The 17,361-nt window shown below is 41.1% G+C and overlaps 1 protein-coding gene across 1 annotated transcript; it reads left to right on the top strand.

The window, feature by feature from the left end:
- Nucleotides 1-7,042: 7,042 nt before the first annotated feature.
- On the top strand, nt 7,043-16,227 carry Ddx20 (DEAD-box helicase 20). Its single transcript, XM_051198849.1, has 12 exons — nt 7,043-7,183; nt 7,363-7,712; nt 8,079-8,173; nt 10,324-10,492; nt 11,052-11,166; nt 11,264-11,406; nt 11,544-11,682; nt 11,784-11,842; nt 13,428-13,510; nt 13,835-13,940; nt 14,046-14,147; nt 14,726-16,227. Exons 2-12 carry the CDS (start codon nt 7,412-7,414, stop codon nt 15,892-15,894), a joined length of 2,481 nt encoding a protein of 826 aa, XP_051054806.1. The 5' UTR covers nt 7,043-7,183; nt 7,363-7,411; the 3' UTR covers nt 15,895-16,227.
- The last annotated feature ends 1,134 nt before the right edge of the window (nt 16,228-17,361 follow it).

Below are 17,361 nucleotides of genomic sequence, written 5' to 3'. Positions count from 1 at the left end.
TGAGAGCAATAACTTCTACTCATTCTCCAGAGTTTTCTAAGATTCCACTAATTCTGGGAAGATGTGGAAGACTCTTAGTCACCTCACATATAATCTCCTCTCCCTTCTGTAGTAATAGACCTCCTTTATTAGATGCATGGATTATTTAGAAAAATAAGTATAATTCCAATGGACCCAGCAAGATGGCTCAGTTTGTAAATGCACTTGCTGCCAAGCCTGATGACCCAAATTAAATTTCCAGAGCCCACATGATGGAGGGAAAGAACTGATTCCTACAGATATAGTTCCCAGATTTCATTGAAGAGAGGCAGGATTCTATTGTTAAGTTCTGGTCAGTGAAATGCTATGTAGGAATGTAGCAGCTTTTTGAGAACTGAGGCTGGAGGAATAGCTCAGAAGTTAAAAGCGCTTGTTCTTGCAAAGGCCCTGGATCCTATTCCCAGCACCTCCATGGTGGCTCACAACCACCCATACTCCAGTTCCAGGACAATGGACACATGTAATACATTCACATGCATGCAAGCCAAACAATCATAATTATAAAACAAGACAAATAAATGTAAGAGGCATCTGGTATGATGAACTCTATTCTATTTTCTATCTTGACACTCCTTCATCCTAATGTCTGAATGAAGATGTGATGCTTGGAGCTAGAGCAATCATTTGGTTAGCAGGATAGAAGCTCGAGTGGATGTGAAATTTGTGGACTTGTGTTACTATGTCAATTTTACACCAGATTTCTCCATTAGGGCAAAATGAACTTCCCAGGGAACTAAATTTCTAACTTGGGGTCTCATTTTCAATCAGTCCTAATTTTGACCCCTAGGTCTTTCCTAACTCTTCACACCTAGCTTAGCTGGATATCCCTGACTTTCATAGTGCCCTTTGCTTTGCTCAAAGAAGCCACCTGATGTGCTTGAGGTCAGTGACTCCAATTGTTGTGTGTTCTATTTTTACATTTTCAGCATGTGAGTACTTTGTAGTGGGTGTTCAGAAGATTTCTATGGATGAATGAAGAAATATGTGTGGATTAATCCAAATACATAGCTGTTGGCTTGAGGGTCTGCAAAGAGATATCCACCCAGCCCTCAACTGTGGCACTGAGCATGCGCATTTGGGCGTGGTCACAGGTGTGGATGTGATGGGAGTGGGAGAGGGGGGCTAGGTCTGGGATCCCTGACCCCAGCTCACTCTCTTGCTTCCTGGTTGGGTTGTGGACAGCAAAGGGTGGCATGTGTGGAGTGGGACCCCTCAGTGGTCATCTGTTTCATGTGTAAATGAAGTCTCCCCAATAAACCTCACTTAACTTATACTGAGTCCAGTGAATCTTGATTCCCATACATTAAGGGTCATATGAGAAAAGGTGGTTGCAATACTTGTTTTCTTCTCTGCTTGCTACATTTCCCCAGTGATCGCCAAATAAAGGGAAGCCTCCTGATACAAGCTTTCCTTAGCATCCTCAGTGAGATCCTTTTAGCTTCTTGGGCCCGGAAGTAACCACTGTGAATCTCCACACCCAACAGGGCCTAACTCTTACTCTCTTACTTCTCAATCCACAGGTGTCTCTCCCTCTTTGGGTCCTTGGAAAGTCTTTCCTGGCATGGCATGAACAAAGTACCAGAGACATTACAGGTCAGGAGACCTTAAGGATTTTGGTCTGGCTGAAAGAGAAGGCTTCAATGCTGGATCCTTAGCATGACCTTGCAGAGGCCAGGAGGCTGACACAGTCCACCCACTAGCTATGAGCACTACCCTCACACCTCATCTGCTTAGCAAATGATTGCTTGATCTTTATGCTTTATCTTACAGCACTCATGTTTAAGACATAATATTCTACAAACTTCAACTCATGAAGGAAATTTTTTGTTCCTGCTTTTAATATAAGTAATACAGTTTAACTCCAACAGAACTACAATATTTGTATCTGTAAAACATCATATACTACAGATGTACTAACAATGCCTATGAACTGTAAAATGTTACTTTTTGGAAAAGTAGTCTCCTGTGGGGAGAGCTGGCTTTTTCTTCTTCTTCTTTTTTTATTTATTTTGTATAACCAAGTCCATTTAAATGAAAACAAACATTTATAGACAATATTTGGGAATTTGGGCATCGTTCTTTCCAAACTACTTCCGGCTGGGAGCTGGCTTCTTTGACAGTGGCTGGCATGAGTTTTACAGAAACTCTGCTATGTGTACAAGGCCCAGCAGAGTATTTTCAGCAGGCAGATGTCATCCATTCTGTATTTCCTAGATCCACCAAAAGCCTGGCGCTGGAATGGAGAGTCTAGGGTGAGAACATTCTTTGAGAAGCTGATAGTTTATTTATTGTGAGACACAGAAATGTAAACAAACAGAAGATTCCAGGAGGAGGACTGGTCTGTTTCTAGTGTGAAGGCTGGGGTGGGGGTTAAAGGGCACCCAAAGGAGCAGAATCTGAAGCTGGACCCAAACAGCCTTAAAAGCTTTTGGGAAAGGCTCTCACCTTTTGTTGTCTCCATTGGTTTCCACTCCTTGCAAAGAGCATACTGCTGGGATTTTCACACTCTGATCACTGTTTGTTCCAAATCTACCATAGCCCTGCTTGGAGAAGGGGAGGGCACCTTTCCCTACCTCTCTGATGACAGACCTCCTGTGACTGATGGAAGGCTGGGCACATTTTATCTGGCTTCTGAGGACTTCTCCCAGTAACTTTTTATCTATGAGACATCACTGGGCACAGGCTTATGCAGTCCACTCCTTCTGCTGGAAGTCATCCTTGTCTGAGACTCTCTTCTGTTCTGCCCAGCTGTTTCCTTTCTGTATCACAGGAGGCAATTTCAGGACTTTGTAAATCTTAGGAAGATCCTTCAGGAATGAGGGTCCTGGGTATCTCTGTTATGCCCAGGCCCGAGACCAGAGCCATGTGGACTGGGAAATCTACTTCCCTTTTTACAAATCAGTTTTAATTAAAATAGAATTGTTACTTCCTCCTTCCCTTTTTACCTCTAGCCCCTCCCAAATACCCTTTCTCAAACCCCTTAAACTCACAAATTAATAAGCCTTTTATTGTTATTACACATACACACATGTGTATGTACAATTATATAAATACAACCTGCAGAGTCCATTTTTGCTGTTTGTGGGTATATGGTTTCAGGGTTGACCACTTTGTTTGAATATCAGTAAAGGCGCTCATCCCTGGAAGAGGCTAATTCTTCCTCTCAGCAGTTCTATTTCTAGGGATGGGATGGAACCCATGAGCTATCCCTCGTTCTGTGTTAGCATGTCTATTGATACTGGCATTGTTCTGGTCTTGTTTATATAGCCATTTCTAAAGGAGACTGTTTCACAGCAGACTTCCCGCATGCTGGCTCTGGAATCTTATTGCTGCTTCTTCTTTGATTCAGGAGCTGTGTTGTAGAGGTTTCTATGGGGGCTAGGCTGATACACTGTGTCCAGTAGTGTTTTGCATCATGGTCTCCATTTTTAGCAAAGAGAAGCTTCCTACTCCTGTTTTTTTTTTTGTTTTTTTTTTTTTTTTTTTTTTTTTTTTTTGAGACAGTGTTTCTCTGTGTAGCTCTGGTTGTCCTGGAGCTCACTCTGTAGGGCAGGCTGGGCTCGAACTTAAGAGATCCACCTGCCTTTGTCTTCTGAGTGCTGGGATTAAAGTTGTGTGCCACCACTGTCTAAGAGACGCCTCTGTGGTAAGGGGTGATAGCTAAACTTACTTGTGGGTTGAAGAAAAACATTTAAATAGGAATTATGTTGGCCTAGCAAAATGGTATTAGTAGATTCTCTTCTACGATCCATGGCCTCATTAGTCCCAGGAAGTTGGGCTAGGTTTCTAGTACCAGGTTTGATTTTGCTGCTGTTGACTAGGCCTTCAGTCCAATTAGACAGCTGTTAGTTACCACCAAGATGTGAGCGCCACTATTGTGTTTTTGTGAATATTTTGCCATAATACTATTGTGGCTCATAGGCACTGCAGCTAGTTAAGTGTCCTACTTTCTTTAATTGTAGAATGGGGATGGTAGTATCCATCTCACATGGTTGTGATTTCTCCACAAGAATATGAGCTTCATAAATGTTAGCTAGCCCCATTGCCACTATCACCACATTCATCACTATCACAAATCATCCTCCATCATCATTAAGATCATCAGCACTGTCATCTCAGTTAATTGCGTTGCTTTTCTGTTCATCTACAGGGCATCCCACCAGAACTCCATGGCTCATGTTTGTAGGACCCTGTTTCCCTCTTTTTATTTTTGGTTTACATTTTTAATTTCTGATTACAATCCCGAAGCAGAGGGCACAGACAGAATACTTGAAGACAAAAATCAGCGATCCCTTTAAAGACTGATTAGTGATCCTTCCCAGACATGTATTTACTCTATAGCCCAGGATGGTCTAGAACTCACTATGTATCCTCAGCTGCCCTCAAGCTTGTGCTGATCCTCCAGCCTCAGCTTCTCAAGCCTTGGATTAGAGAGCACAAGCTGCCCTGTCTAGTCTAGCTGCACTTATCTAACTGGTTCACTGCCAATTCAAGTTGCTCAGTTAACCTCATTTTTATAGTTTTAAAAACTACATTCAAAATGTCTCTTCTTCTAATAATGCCAAATATATTACCAAAACGGACAAAGTGAATACTTGAATCTTCTCCTCCCACTTCCGGAGGGTAAATGCCTTTATTAATATAGTATACATTTTTGGGGGGTATTTTTCATTACATATTAAAAACCCAAATACTGTATATACTATAATGGTAGAATAAAAATTGAGTGTGTGTGTGTGTGTGTGTGTGTGTAGGCCGAGGATAACTTGCAGGAGTCACTTCTCTCCTTCCACCATGCGGGGCCCTGGATTGAACTCAGGTAGTCAGGCTCGGAAGCAAGCTCCTTTACTGTAGGAGTCATCTTCCAAAACATGGAAAAATTTGAAAGCTATGATTTTAAAAACAAATTGTGGTTTAGTATCTTGGTGATTTTTAGGTGTACAGTTCAAGTATTAAGTAGAATTATATTGATGTGAAGCAGGATCTCCCACACTTTTTTGTCTTGCAAATCTCAAACTCTAAAACCATTAAATAACATGTCTTTTGCTCTTCTCCCTACTCTTGCTAACAACCATTTTATTTTCTGCATCTACGGATCTGATTCACTTAGCAGTCTCACACAAATAGAAGCATACAGTAGTTGTCCTTCTCTAATTGGCTTATTTCACTTGGCATAAAGTCCCCAAGGTTCATCCATTTTGTAGTATTAGTCAGAATTTCCATCCTTTATAAGGCTGCATACTATCCCACTTTAACCCCACATTTTATTTATCCTTTAGTATACTTAAGAAAAAACCCTTTGGTTTCTAATGATGGTATGAACATGAGTGAGCAAATATCTTGAAAAAAAAGAAAGGAAATATAATGGTTAGTGTTAGCTGTCAACTTGACAGGATCTACAATTACCTAGAAATGGGCCTTTTAGCAGCCTAAGGGTGATGACCCTAGTGATTCACTGGTGTGGGAAGACCCATCTTAATGTGGGCAGGGCCATTCTCTGGGCAGGGGATCCTGGCCTGTATCGGGTGGAGAAAGCAGCTTCTCATTAACAAGCATTGGTTGTTCTTTGCTTCTTGAAAGTAGATGTAATGTGCTTCAAGCTGCTACTGCCTTGAGTTACTCACCATAACCGACTGTACCTTGAACTGTGGTCCAGAAAAACAAAACCAAACCCTTTCCCCTTAAGTTACTTTTGTCAAAGTATTCTGTCACAGCAACAGGAAAAGAAAACTAAGAGAGGAAGGAAGAAGTGAGGACTGAGTCATTCTTTGACTGGGAATGTGCTTAAATAGTAAAGTGTTTGCTTAGTATGCCAAAGTTGTTGTTTCAACCCTTAGGAAAGAGAAGAGCAGACAAAGGAAGTAATTTAAATGCCTCTGGGGTGCATGGCCTGTGCAGAGAAGAATCCGGACAGGGAGGCCAGTAGGGAAGGGTACAACAGTTAGGATGACCAAAGACCATGAGTCGATACTATATTGAAAAGGAGTGAGAGATATTTGGAGACATCTGCCAGCAAATTAGCAGAAAGAGGGCGAGAGCGGAGGATGGATGAAAGATGTGGTTAACTAAGTACAAGTTCCTCTTCCTTCATAGGGTTAGTGGGTACTTGGTGTTTTGTAAACCAGTAAGCAAACAGCATCCATCTCCAGTTCCCTCTTCTAGTGAAATTTCCTTGCCAAAGATATTTCTAATTAATTGGATATGGGGACATCAGTGCATGAATGGGAAACAAGACCAGAATTATACTTAAGGACAAATGAAGTTTATGATAGATCTTGACTTGAGAATTAAGAGTCAGCTAGGAGAAAAACTGTGCAGGTCTGTGTGAGCATTTTGAGAGAGAGAAACTGTTCAATGTGTCAGATTTTGTTTTTCGTACTAGAGGCACAAAAGAACAAGTCAATAGTTTCCTGTCTTCAGGGGAAGTGAGGGAGACAATAAACATTTTAGGTAGTTGTATCATGAAGAGTGAAAAGGTGTGGTGTGGCATCTCAGTATTTGGAAAGTTGAGGCAGGAGATTTCCAATTTGAGGCCAGGCTGAGCTGCATAGGGAAGCTTTGTTAAAAAAAAAAAAAAAAAAAAAAAAAAAAAAGCCAACCAAGCTAATCAAACCAAAAATCAAACAAGGAGGGTAGTGATGGGAATAATGGGGGGGAAGGCCAGGGAGCAGGACCTCTCAAAACAAGGTGACACGTGAGCGGGTGCAGAGGAAGGAAGAGGTCGGGAGGAAGGGCACACAAAAGATGCGTTGAACCGGAGACGTCTGTTAGCCTAGAGATTCATTCGAGAGAGCGCTCGAGCCGGCCCGGGAGTGGGCAGTTCAGCTAGGCTTCCACCTGGAAATGCTGTCAGTCAGCCTCCGGGAAGGGGCTGGGGCACCGCGTGGCAACGCCCGTCTTGCTGTATTCCTGGGCGCTGTCTGCGAAGAGCGCGGGGAACGAGGACTTCAGCGTGGTCACAGTCGGCCGAGACCGGGAAAGGGATAGCTGAGCCCAGCCGCGGCCGAGCCTGACGCGCTGGCTGCGTCACAAAGCGCGCCGGCAGCGCCGGGTTCCGGAGCGGCGCCGCGCGGAGCTCGCGGGAGGCGGGCGGCGCCCACCGCGGGCACGCGACGCCCTCTGCAGGCCTCAAGCGGCAACACTGGTAGCCTCATCTTCCCTCGCTCTTCCCGCCTCTTCCTCAGGCTACATTTTATTTTATTTTTTCCCCGTCCCCAGAGTGTCAGCCTCCGACTTCCGTTCGTCCCCTCCACTTCCAGGCCAGGTGTGTCCGTGTCTCCACCGGGAAACTGACAATAAAGTTTTTCCTCTTCTCGCTCCCAGGCGCCCCGCCTCAACTCTAAGTATCGCGAGATCTCGAGGCGCGGCTACCATGGCGGCGGCGTTTGAAGCCCCGGCGGCCTTGACAACCGCGGAGTCCGCTATGGCGGCGGAGCGTGAGGCCGTTTCGCTCCAGGCTGCGGAGCCAACTCCCAGCTCCCCGTGGAGCGTGCGAACCGCTCACGACATCGGCGGGCCGCGGACGCGTACAGGGGACGTGGTGCTGGCGGAGCCCGCGGATTTTGAGTCGTTGCTGCTGTCGCGGCCGGTGCTGGAGGGGCTGCGGGCGGCCGGCTTCGAGAGGCCCTCGCCCGTGCAGCTCAAGGCCATCCCGCTGGGGCGCTGCGGGCTCGGTGAGGCCCGGGGCCGGGGCCGGCCGGGGGAGGGGGCGGCGTGGCCCCGGAAAGCTCCGGTTCCGCGCCATTGCGGGGTTCGGCAGAGCTCAGGGCGCGCAATTGAATTTGAAGGTGTTTACGACTTTGTTGCACCGAGTCCAAGCTGGAGATGATCCGCGGTAGAGATTCGGGGACTATGGGGCCGGAGAAGTGTCTCCGTGGTTCAAGCACGCCTCGTGCGCGTTTGAGAGTCAACTAAAAATATAGGTGACAGCTATGCTAGGTGGTCTTCGGAGAGAATCTGGTCCTTCGCTGGTCCTATATTGGTATCTAGTTGCTTCAGTGAAACGTTGTTAATGATACATTTTTTAATTTCTTCCTCAGATTTAATTGTTCAAGCTAAGTCTGGCACTGGGAAAACTTGTGTATTCTCCACCATTGCTCTAGACTCCCTTATTCTTGAAAACTTTAGTACTCAGGTGAGTTTAAACTCAGGGGATCCAGAGGGGGGTGTGTAGCACGTGGACTCTAGCTAGACTTAGGAAATACTACTAACTTCTCACAGATGGTGAGTTTGATGAATAGGAGAATATGAAACCATAGGAAAATTGCAGAAGTAAACTAGATGGTAAGGTTGTTGAGTTGTGGCCAAGAATATCATTATTAAAACATTTTTTTTAAAAAAGTAATTACACCTTCAATATGTGTCCATTTAAATCATTTTACTATTAAAAACACTTGCTAGATTGGGGTTAGACATAGAAGGTAGAAGTTTTGGTTTATATAGTATGCTATGCTAGAACTTAATGTGCTTGTGGTTTTTGTTTTGTTTTGTTTTGAGATAGGGTTTCTCGTGTAGCCTTGGCTGTCCTGTAACTTGCTTTGTAGATTAGGCTGGTCTTGAACTCACAGAGATCCTCTTCTGCCTCCGAAGCTCTGGAATCAGAGGCGTGTGTCATCACCATCATGTTCAGAAGTTTCTTTTTCTTTTTGGGTGTGTGTGTGTGTGGGGGGGTCATATTCTGTCTGCATGTATATACCTGCAGGCCAGATGAGGGCATCAGATCCCATTGTAGAGGGTTGTGAGCCACCTTGTGATTGAATTCAGGACCTCTGGAAGACCAGCCAGAGCTCTCAACCTCCAAGCCATCTCTCCAGGACACATCTGGCCACCTCTCCCCCTCCACCTCTCCATGCATTGTACCCCCCCCTCATGCATTTTTTAAAAAATGTATTTTGCATACATTGCATTTATCTCTTAATTTTAGGTTGCCTTGGAATAGTTTTAAGATTGTCCTATTCAGATTAGTAGGAAATTTGGGTTTGTGAGATCATTCTTCAAAAAGATCTGTTCAGCCAGTAATACATACAAATACTACATTAGGCACTGGGGACTGAACAATGGATTGGATGTGGCCCTCCCACTATCTTCTGGAGTGTAATAGGCAGACTGTATTTCAAGTTAAGAAGTGGCTATCATGATGATGAATCTTGAACAGTGTTTATTTGTAAACCCAGGATCTTTGTATTTTGTTGTCTAGGAACCTTTTTGAGTTCTGTATCCACCACATTCTGGGAGATATTGAACATGCTTCTTAAGGACAGTGGCTAATATTTGTAAATTAGGGTGTGTTTGAGACTTGGCAGCATACCAAATCCTAAACCTCAGTAAAATTCCTATTTTTAGTTAAGGTATTTATATTATTAAAAGTGTGTGTGTATCAAAGTAATATTACATAATTGTTTTAAGTTGGGAAATTTCAGGAAAAAGTACCAAAGAACTCTAAATATGTGATATGTACCCAGAGTTAAGGGATTTTTTTTTTTAAATATACTTTTATTATTTCCTTGTCTTTTTTTTTCCCAAGCAATATTTTCTTATAGTGACAACATGTATGTTCTGCAGTTTTTACTATGTGTGGCTCTCATGGCCTTTGGATCCTAACTGTGGGAGTTAGCCCTGAGATATATTCTTCTTAAAATTTATCTGAGTACGTGGGTCCTTTTGCTGTCCCTCATGTGTATCTTAAGGCCTTTGAATTTGCTTTTTCTTTTCCTGAAGTACTGTCTCTGGTGTGTCCCACAACTATCTCTATGCTGCATGTTTAGGTTTCTTCTCAAATGTTACTTTCTTATGGGACTTTTAAAATTCTTTTTGTTTGTTGGAAGCAGGCACATTCTACATAGCTGTAGCTGGATGGAAACTTGCAACATAGACTGGTCTTCAATTTGAGGCAGTCCTCCTGTTCTTGCTTCTAGAGTGGTGGAATGACAGGTGCATGTTAGCACCTCACTTCAGAAGGGCTCTCTGATCACCCCATTTAAAATGACTGCCCTTGTCGGGTCTTTCTTTTTTCCCTATTTGATTTTTTTTGAAAATAATACTTGTTATTACATGCATATGTTTTTGTTTATGTTATAACCAAAGACTGCCAAGAGGGCAGTTCTTTCACAACTTGTATGTTTTCTCCCATATAGTAGGTTCTTAATAATTAACTAAGTAAATAAATGGAATATTTTCATGTGTTTTAAAACTCCTCTCTTAAAATGAAAAGTAGTATAGCATGCAATGAATGTATCATTCATATGTATTCTGACTTGTTAAAGTAATATTTACAATTTATTTTAGATTTTGATATTGGCTCCCACAAGAGAAATTGCTGTTCAGATACATTCTGTTATCACAGCCATTGGAATAAAAATGGAAGGATTAGAATGTCATGTCTTTATTGGAGGGACTCCATTATCTCAAGACAAAACCAGACTTAAAAAGTGTCATATTGCTGTTGGATCTCCTGGTAAGTTATTAATACCTGTTGGTAGCTGACATTCTTGAGAAATGTAACACTGAATGTGACTATAGGTAAATGGATGTTTTTGATAATGGGGCTAATTACTTTCACTGGAATTGAAAAGCATTAGACATGGCTAGATTATCAATAGAATCTGTTCTCTCCATTCTAAAGTGTTTGGTAATTCACATGGGCTAGGCTTCTTAAATAATGACCTGACTTTTAGGAAGCCTATCTAAACCATGGATTGAGATTTTTGTTGTTCTTTCTGGTAATTTGCTCATAAATCGATTAGAATCTAGAATTTAGTGCCTTATCATTCAAATCTTTTGATAGCAGTGGTGCTTGTTTTCCATATTTATCGCAGATAAAAAGTGGGGGTAGGAGATGGATTCAGGCTAGATGAGAATTTAAAATTATTATGATTGTACGATAGTATGTGAATATACATTGTGAAGAAATTCAGCTGTATAACCTGTGGATAAGTACAGTAAAAGCATTACTGAGGTTTGTACAGATTTGATATGTCAAATATTTCAGGTTTTGTTGTTTCCCTGGCATATAGGTAGAATTAAACAGCTCATAGAACTTGACTATCTGAATCCGGGCAGTATCCGTCTCTTTATTCTTGATGAAGCAGATAAGCTTTTAGAAGAAGGCAGTTTCCAGGAGCAAATAAAGTAAGAAAACTAGCTTTACTATAAAAAATATTGTATCTGAGTGTGTCTTTAGCTGTTTGTGTAGTTTTCACAATATATGTTTTCTTGTATTTTGCAGTTGGATTTATTCTTCTTTACCTGCCAGTAAACAGATGTTGGCAGTATCTGCTACTTATCCTGAATTTTTGGCTAATGCTTTGACAAGGTATATGAGAGATCCCACATTTGTAAGATTGAATCCCAGTGATCCAAGTCTCATAGGTATGTACAGATTTTGCAGTATTAGTTTGTGACCTTGTGGAACTTCCCTTGTCTGGTTGGCTATGACCAACCACATCATAGTTGCCGTTGGAATTCATTAGATTTGTTTTAACTGAGGACCTTTGACTTCTTTGTAGGTTTGAAGCAGTACTACCAAGTTGTCAATTCTTACCCTTTGGCTCATAAGATTTTTGAGGAAAAGACTCAGCACTTACAGGAACTTTTCAGTAGAATCCCATTTAATCAAGCCTTGGTGTTCTCTAATTTGCATAGCAGGTAATATAATTTAATTCCAGGAATTTAAAAAGCAAAAGAATAGGCATGAGGCAATAGTTGAAAGTTGTGAATCATTTTATTTATTTGTTTATTTTTTGTAGAGCACAACATTTGGCTGATATCCTTTCTTCTAAAGGTTTTCCTACTGAATGCATTTCAGGCAAGTCCAGCTCTTTGTTTTTGTTTACAGTATTGCTTTGAAGCCTTCCATATCAAGAGAGAAAAACATTACTTCTTAAATTGTTTCATGAGTGTGAGCTTGCACTCATAATAAAGGAAATTTAAGCTTATTTTTCTTTTCGCTGGCATTTGATACCAGTCTCCTGGATTTTTATTTTATTTTATTTATTTTTTTAAAAGAGTATCTTTGTCTGTTGTCTGAGTTATATTTGCTAACAACTTAATTCTATAAAACAAAATTTATCTTCATTGTCTTAAGACATTTTGTTTCTTCATATAATAAAATAATTATCGAAATGATACAAATTAAACAGGGTATGGTATTGCATGTACTCCACTGGAGCAGGAAGGTCATGGACTTAAGGCCACATTTGACTATGTTAAGTTTAAGGCCAGTGTGGACAGCATGGCAAGACCCTGTTGTCATAGAAAAACATGCTAAGACTAGCTGAATTATCTTCTCTGCTCCCCTACTATCAGATTTGGCCTTTCACATGCTAGGTAAGTACTCTCCTTTGGAGCTGTACCTCTAGCTATTGAGTTGACTTTAATGGTCTGTTGAAGGCAAAGTGACTCACTTCATCCGCAGATATTAATTTCTGGATTAATAGAAAAGATTTAAAGGAATTTTTGGTTAATGAGATCCTTCCAGTTTTATATGTTGTAGTATAATTCTTACCTTGTTAAGTGAAACTTACTCAATATGAGGTATTAGGGAGACTACCTAATGGGCTAATAGCTCAACTCTGGATCACATTTCAAAACCAGATTTGTGGTCTGTAGAGAGGATTCAGTGTTAATTAAAAGCACTTCATGTGCAATCATGTGCACAGAAGTTTGGACCTCAGCACCCACATAATAAGCTCTTAGGGATCCGATACCCTCTCCTGGCCTCTGAATGCATAGGCTTATAGAACTGTATACAGTCAGATACATAGACATAGGCACACACAGATTCTTTTTGTTTGTTTGTTTGTTTTGTTTTAGACAGGGTTTTTCTGTATTGCTTTGGAGCCTGTCCTGGAGTTTGCTCTGTAGATCAGGCTTGCCTCGAAGTCACAGAGATCCGCCTGCCTCTGCCTCCTGAGTGCTGGGATTAAAGGCGTGTGCCACCAACACTTGACTACACAGATTCTTAAAACGAGATTTGTAAATAATTGGTGAGAACTTTTTTCATAAGAAGTATTTCTTAGACTTTGTAATGTCACTATTTAAAATTGATTTTTGAATTTCAAATTGATTGCCCAAACCACACTTTGAAAAATACTGACTTCAAATTTTAGCACCCAGATTTGCACAGGATAGAATTAGCTGGTTGGCATATTTCTTTAAAACATTAAGAATGGGAATTATGATTCTTGCTTATTCTGGATTTGATAAATATATCTTCGCTTAAGTTTTTGTTGCTGTTTTTGAGATGGGATATTACGGAGTCTAGGCGGGCCTTGAACCCTGACTCTTCTGTTTCACCCTCTTGAGTACTAGGATGACAGATGGCAGGCATGCAGCACCATTCCCAGCTTGCTTAGGTGTTTTAAAATGATTTAGTGTTTTGGTTTTTCTAGGTAACATGAATCAGAATCAACGCCTTGATGCTATGGCTAAACTGAAGCAGTTTCATTGCAGAGTTCTCATTTCTACAGATTTGGTAAAGCTCCTGTTAGGTTTGGGTGACTGTCGGTCTTGGGGTGTATTATTAGATTGCTGTCCTATTTGATGTATCTAGCAGGTATATATGGTAGGTGTCAGAGATAAAAATTATCTTTCCAGTTCTGGAAAGTGCTTTCTTAAAAATGTCTTTAATGTTTAAATATTGTTTTTTAGATAGTTTAGTCCTAATTAGTCATCAGAAATAGATTTTTTTCCTCTCTGAATCCTAAATACTTGCCTGTTTTCAATCTGGCTTCTGGTTATACCAGAAGGACATACATTGGTTTCCGTGCTGTAATTAATATAAACAATTGTTTTTAAGACTTCCCGTGGGATTGATGCGGAGAAGGTGAATCTGGTAGTAAATCTGGATGTGCCATTAGACTGGGAGACATACATGCATCGGATTGGCAGAGCCGGCCGCTTTGGTAAGGGAAAAGGAAGTTTAGTGCTTGAACAAGAAGACTGGTGTGAAAGGTACTTGGACTGTTATTTTTATGGAAATGAGTTACTATGTCACTTCATACTCTTAGGTACATTGGGACTGACAGTGACCTACTGTTGTAGAGGGGAAGAAGAAAATATGATGATGAAAATTGCCCAGAAATGTAATATCAACCTCCTCCCTTTACCAGGTGCGTGTTTCTGTTTCTTTTGACATTCTTTTGTATTCTTTGTTGCTCTGGCTATCCTAGAACTGACTGGATAGACCAATTTGGCCTCAAACTCACAGGGATCTGCCTACCTCTGCTTCCCAAGTGCTGGGATTAAAGTCATGTGCTACCATGCCTGGCTTCCTTTTGAATCAAGTTTTGATGTTCTTACAGTTGTAGTGATGATAGGCATAATACAAATATAGCACTTAGTGCTATTGTATCTACTGTGTGTATGTTAATTCATTTAATTTTCACCACAGGTCTGTGGGGTACATGCTGTTGCCAATCTGTGTCTTGTAAATTAGGATATTTAGGCATAATCTCAGTAGGCTACTGATGCATAAAAATTGTTTTACTGTATTAGACCCAAAGTTATTGGGCTTTGGGCTTTGCAATTTTATTTACTTTTAAAACAGTCTCACTACATAGCTCAGGCTGACCTGGTATGTGCTTTGTAAACCAGGCTGGCCTCTAACTCTGCCCACAGGATACTGGGATTAAAGGTGTGTGCCACTATGCCTGGGCTGAGAATTTTAATTTGTATTCTTTTTATATAGATCCCATTCCTCCTGGCCTGATGGAAGAATGCCTGGATTGGGATGTGGAAGTTAAAGCTGCGATGCATACATATAGCTCACCAAGTATACCTACCCAGTCTCCCAAAAAGCAAGTTCAAAAACTAGAAAGAGCCTTCCAAACTCAAAAAATTCCTGGTAACCAAATGCCTTCCCCTAGAAATACTTCTGTATCTACATTATCAGCCAGATCAAAACACAGTAGCAAACAAAAGACTTCTGTGAAAAGCCGCTCAGAGTGTGGAATCCCAGAAAGGGCTGTTCTACCAGAAGAGTTGGGCTGCACCACACAACTGGGAGAGCAAGTGAAGAACTCTGTTCAGACTGCTGTTGAGGACTCCTCCAGTGGCAGCCAGCAGCAGGCCAAGCAAGAAGCTTCACCTGGGGCACTTCCTAAAATTCCTTGTCTGTCTTCCTTCAAAGTCCATCAGCCATGTACTTTGTCTTTTGCAGAACTGGTAGAGGATTATGAGCACTATATTAAAGAGGGGTTAGAGAAACCTGTGGAAATTATCCGGCACTACACGGGGCCAGGGGCTCAGACTGTAAATCCTCAGAATGGTTTTGTGAGAAATAGAATTTCTGAAGATAGAGTACAGATATTGGCGAGTAGTAGCCAATCTGGGGACTCGGAGAGTGAGAGCGATTCTTGCAGCTCAAGGACTTCTTTCCAGAGCAAAGGCAATAAGTCTTACTTGGAAGGCTCTTCTGACACTCAGTTGAAAGACTCTGAATGTACACCTGTGGGTGGACCTCTCTCTTTGGAACAAGTTGTGAATAGAATTGATATCCCAACTCAGGTAGAATATCAAGAATCTCCTGAGACCCAGATGAAGGCAAGGCATAAAGAAGGAGCTAACCAGAGATCTAAGCAGAGTAGGAGGAACCCACCACGGCGCTCCTCCTACCGAGTCCAGACAGAACCCCAGGAAGAGGCTTGGTATGACTGTCACAGGGAAACCAATGCAAGTTTTTCTGATACCTACCAGGATTATGAGGAGTACTGGAGAGCGTATTACAGGGCCTGGCAAGAATATTATGCTGCTGCTTCCCACTCATACTATTGGAATGCTCAGAGACATCCAAGTTGGATGGCTGCCTACCATATGAATACAGTTTATCTACAAGAAATGATGCGTAGTAACCAGTGATGTTAGGAGTGTCTGAGACCATTGATTGTCAACTGTAATTGGATATGCATTCTTCACCTAGAGCAAGTGGGATATAGTGGCATTTTGGAGAAACTTGAGAGGATGTTGAGGCTTTCTACTGGGACACAACTATTTTTCAGATTATTTTGACTTGGTCCAGGAATATTCTTTTTTTTTCTTTCAATTTCATCAGATTCGCAAAGAGAATTTTTACAACTTGGATCTGAAGACCCCCAAAGTGCCACTTCATGTAGGTTATTCCCCAAAGAAACCTTTTAAAAGGTGACATATGGCACTCCTTAAAAAAATAAAAAATAAAAACCATTTAAAATTTGAGCTTAATGTTATTCAGTGGAGTTCCTTACTAAAGGATCACATTACATTTCTATATTGCTGTATTCTCATGGAAATTTATTTGATCATGGTACATCTTTGAGATTTAGGCAGGATGGAGTCTTTCAATGTTCTCTAAGAGCTTCCAGTGGTAGTTCCATTAGCTGTGGAAACTGCCCACATTTCACTGTGTTAAGTAGGTCGGTGTCATCTGTGGCTCTCTTGTGCTCAGGGAAAGGCAGCTTATCCTCCTTGCTTCCTGGATTCTAAATGAATCTCTTAGAAGCTATAGATAGGTTGAACCTAGAAAATGTCTCATTCCATAAGTGAGATTGTGAACAAAATTTCAATGGGGTTGTAGGTTCTCTGAAGTGCATTTATGCAACCCAGGTTGAGATTTGATGTGAGTTGCATAGATGCAGGCTTACTAGTTCTGTTGGTAGGCTAATGGAAAGTTCAAGCTCTTAGTGCTCAGTGTTTGATAGAAGATGGGCTCATTCTCTTCTGACTCTTCCCATAGTATGTCCTAATTGTTAATCGGTGCTAAAGAATTTTTTTTTCTTCTTGAATGCTAGGATCTCTGAGGAACTATCATTTTTCCAAGCTGGAAGTGCCTCTATAAATTGTGATGTAGAAAAGTTATAATTAGAAGCTAAGTATTTTTTTAATCCCTAAACTTCAGTCTGATCTTGCCATGAACTGGATTTTAGGTGAGAGAATTCCTTAGTATTGAGAAATTACTTACTTTAAAAAAGGAAGTTCTTTGTGTACATATTTAGCATTATAGACCCTTTATCCTAGTATTGGCGGCAAACACCCACATTTACTGTGGAACGTCCCTAGGATATAGTTTTAAACTGTTAAGCTTGAATGACTGGCATGGTTAGTCTATACAGATAAATCAATACTATACATATATTGGGAAGTTAGGTGAAATTTGGCAAACCTAGATTATGTCCAATGTACTAATAAGATGTAGAGAATTTAATTATACATTTAAATAAGATCCTGTCATTACTCTTTCTGTCTTTCCCCAACAATAGAGCCAATTTTATAGTTTGTCATTGCTAGGGGATTTTAATTAGGGTACTACTGCATCTTAATTTGGAATGAGATTGATTAATCAGATTCTCT

This window comes from Phodopus roborovskii, unplaced genomic scaffold, assembly GCF_943737965.1.
Source record: "Phodopus roborovskii unplaced genomic scaffold, PHOROB, whole genome shotgun sequence".
Lineage (NCBI taxonomy): Eukaryota > Metazoa > Chordata > Mammalia > Rodentia > Cricetidae > Phodopus > Phodopus roborovskii.
This window is presented reverse-complemented; position numbering and strand designations above follow the sequence as displayed.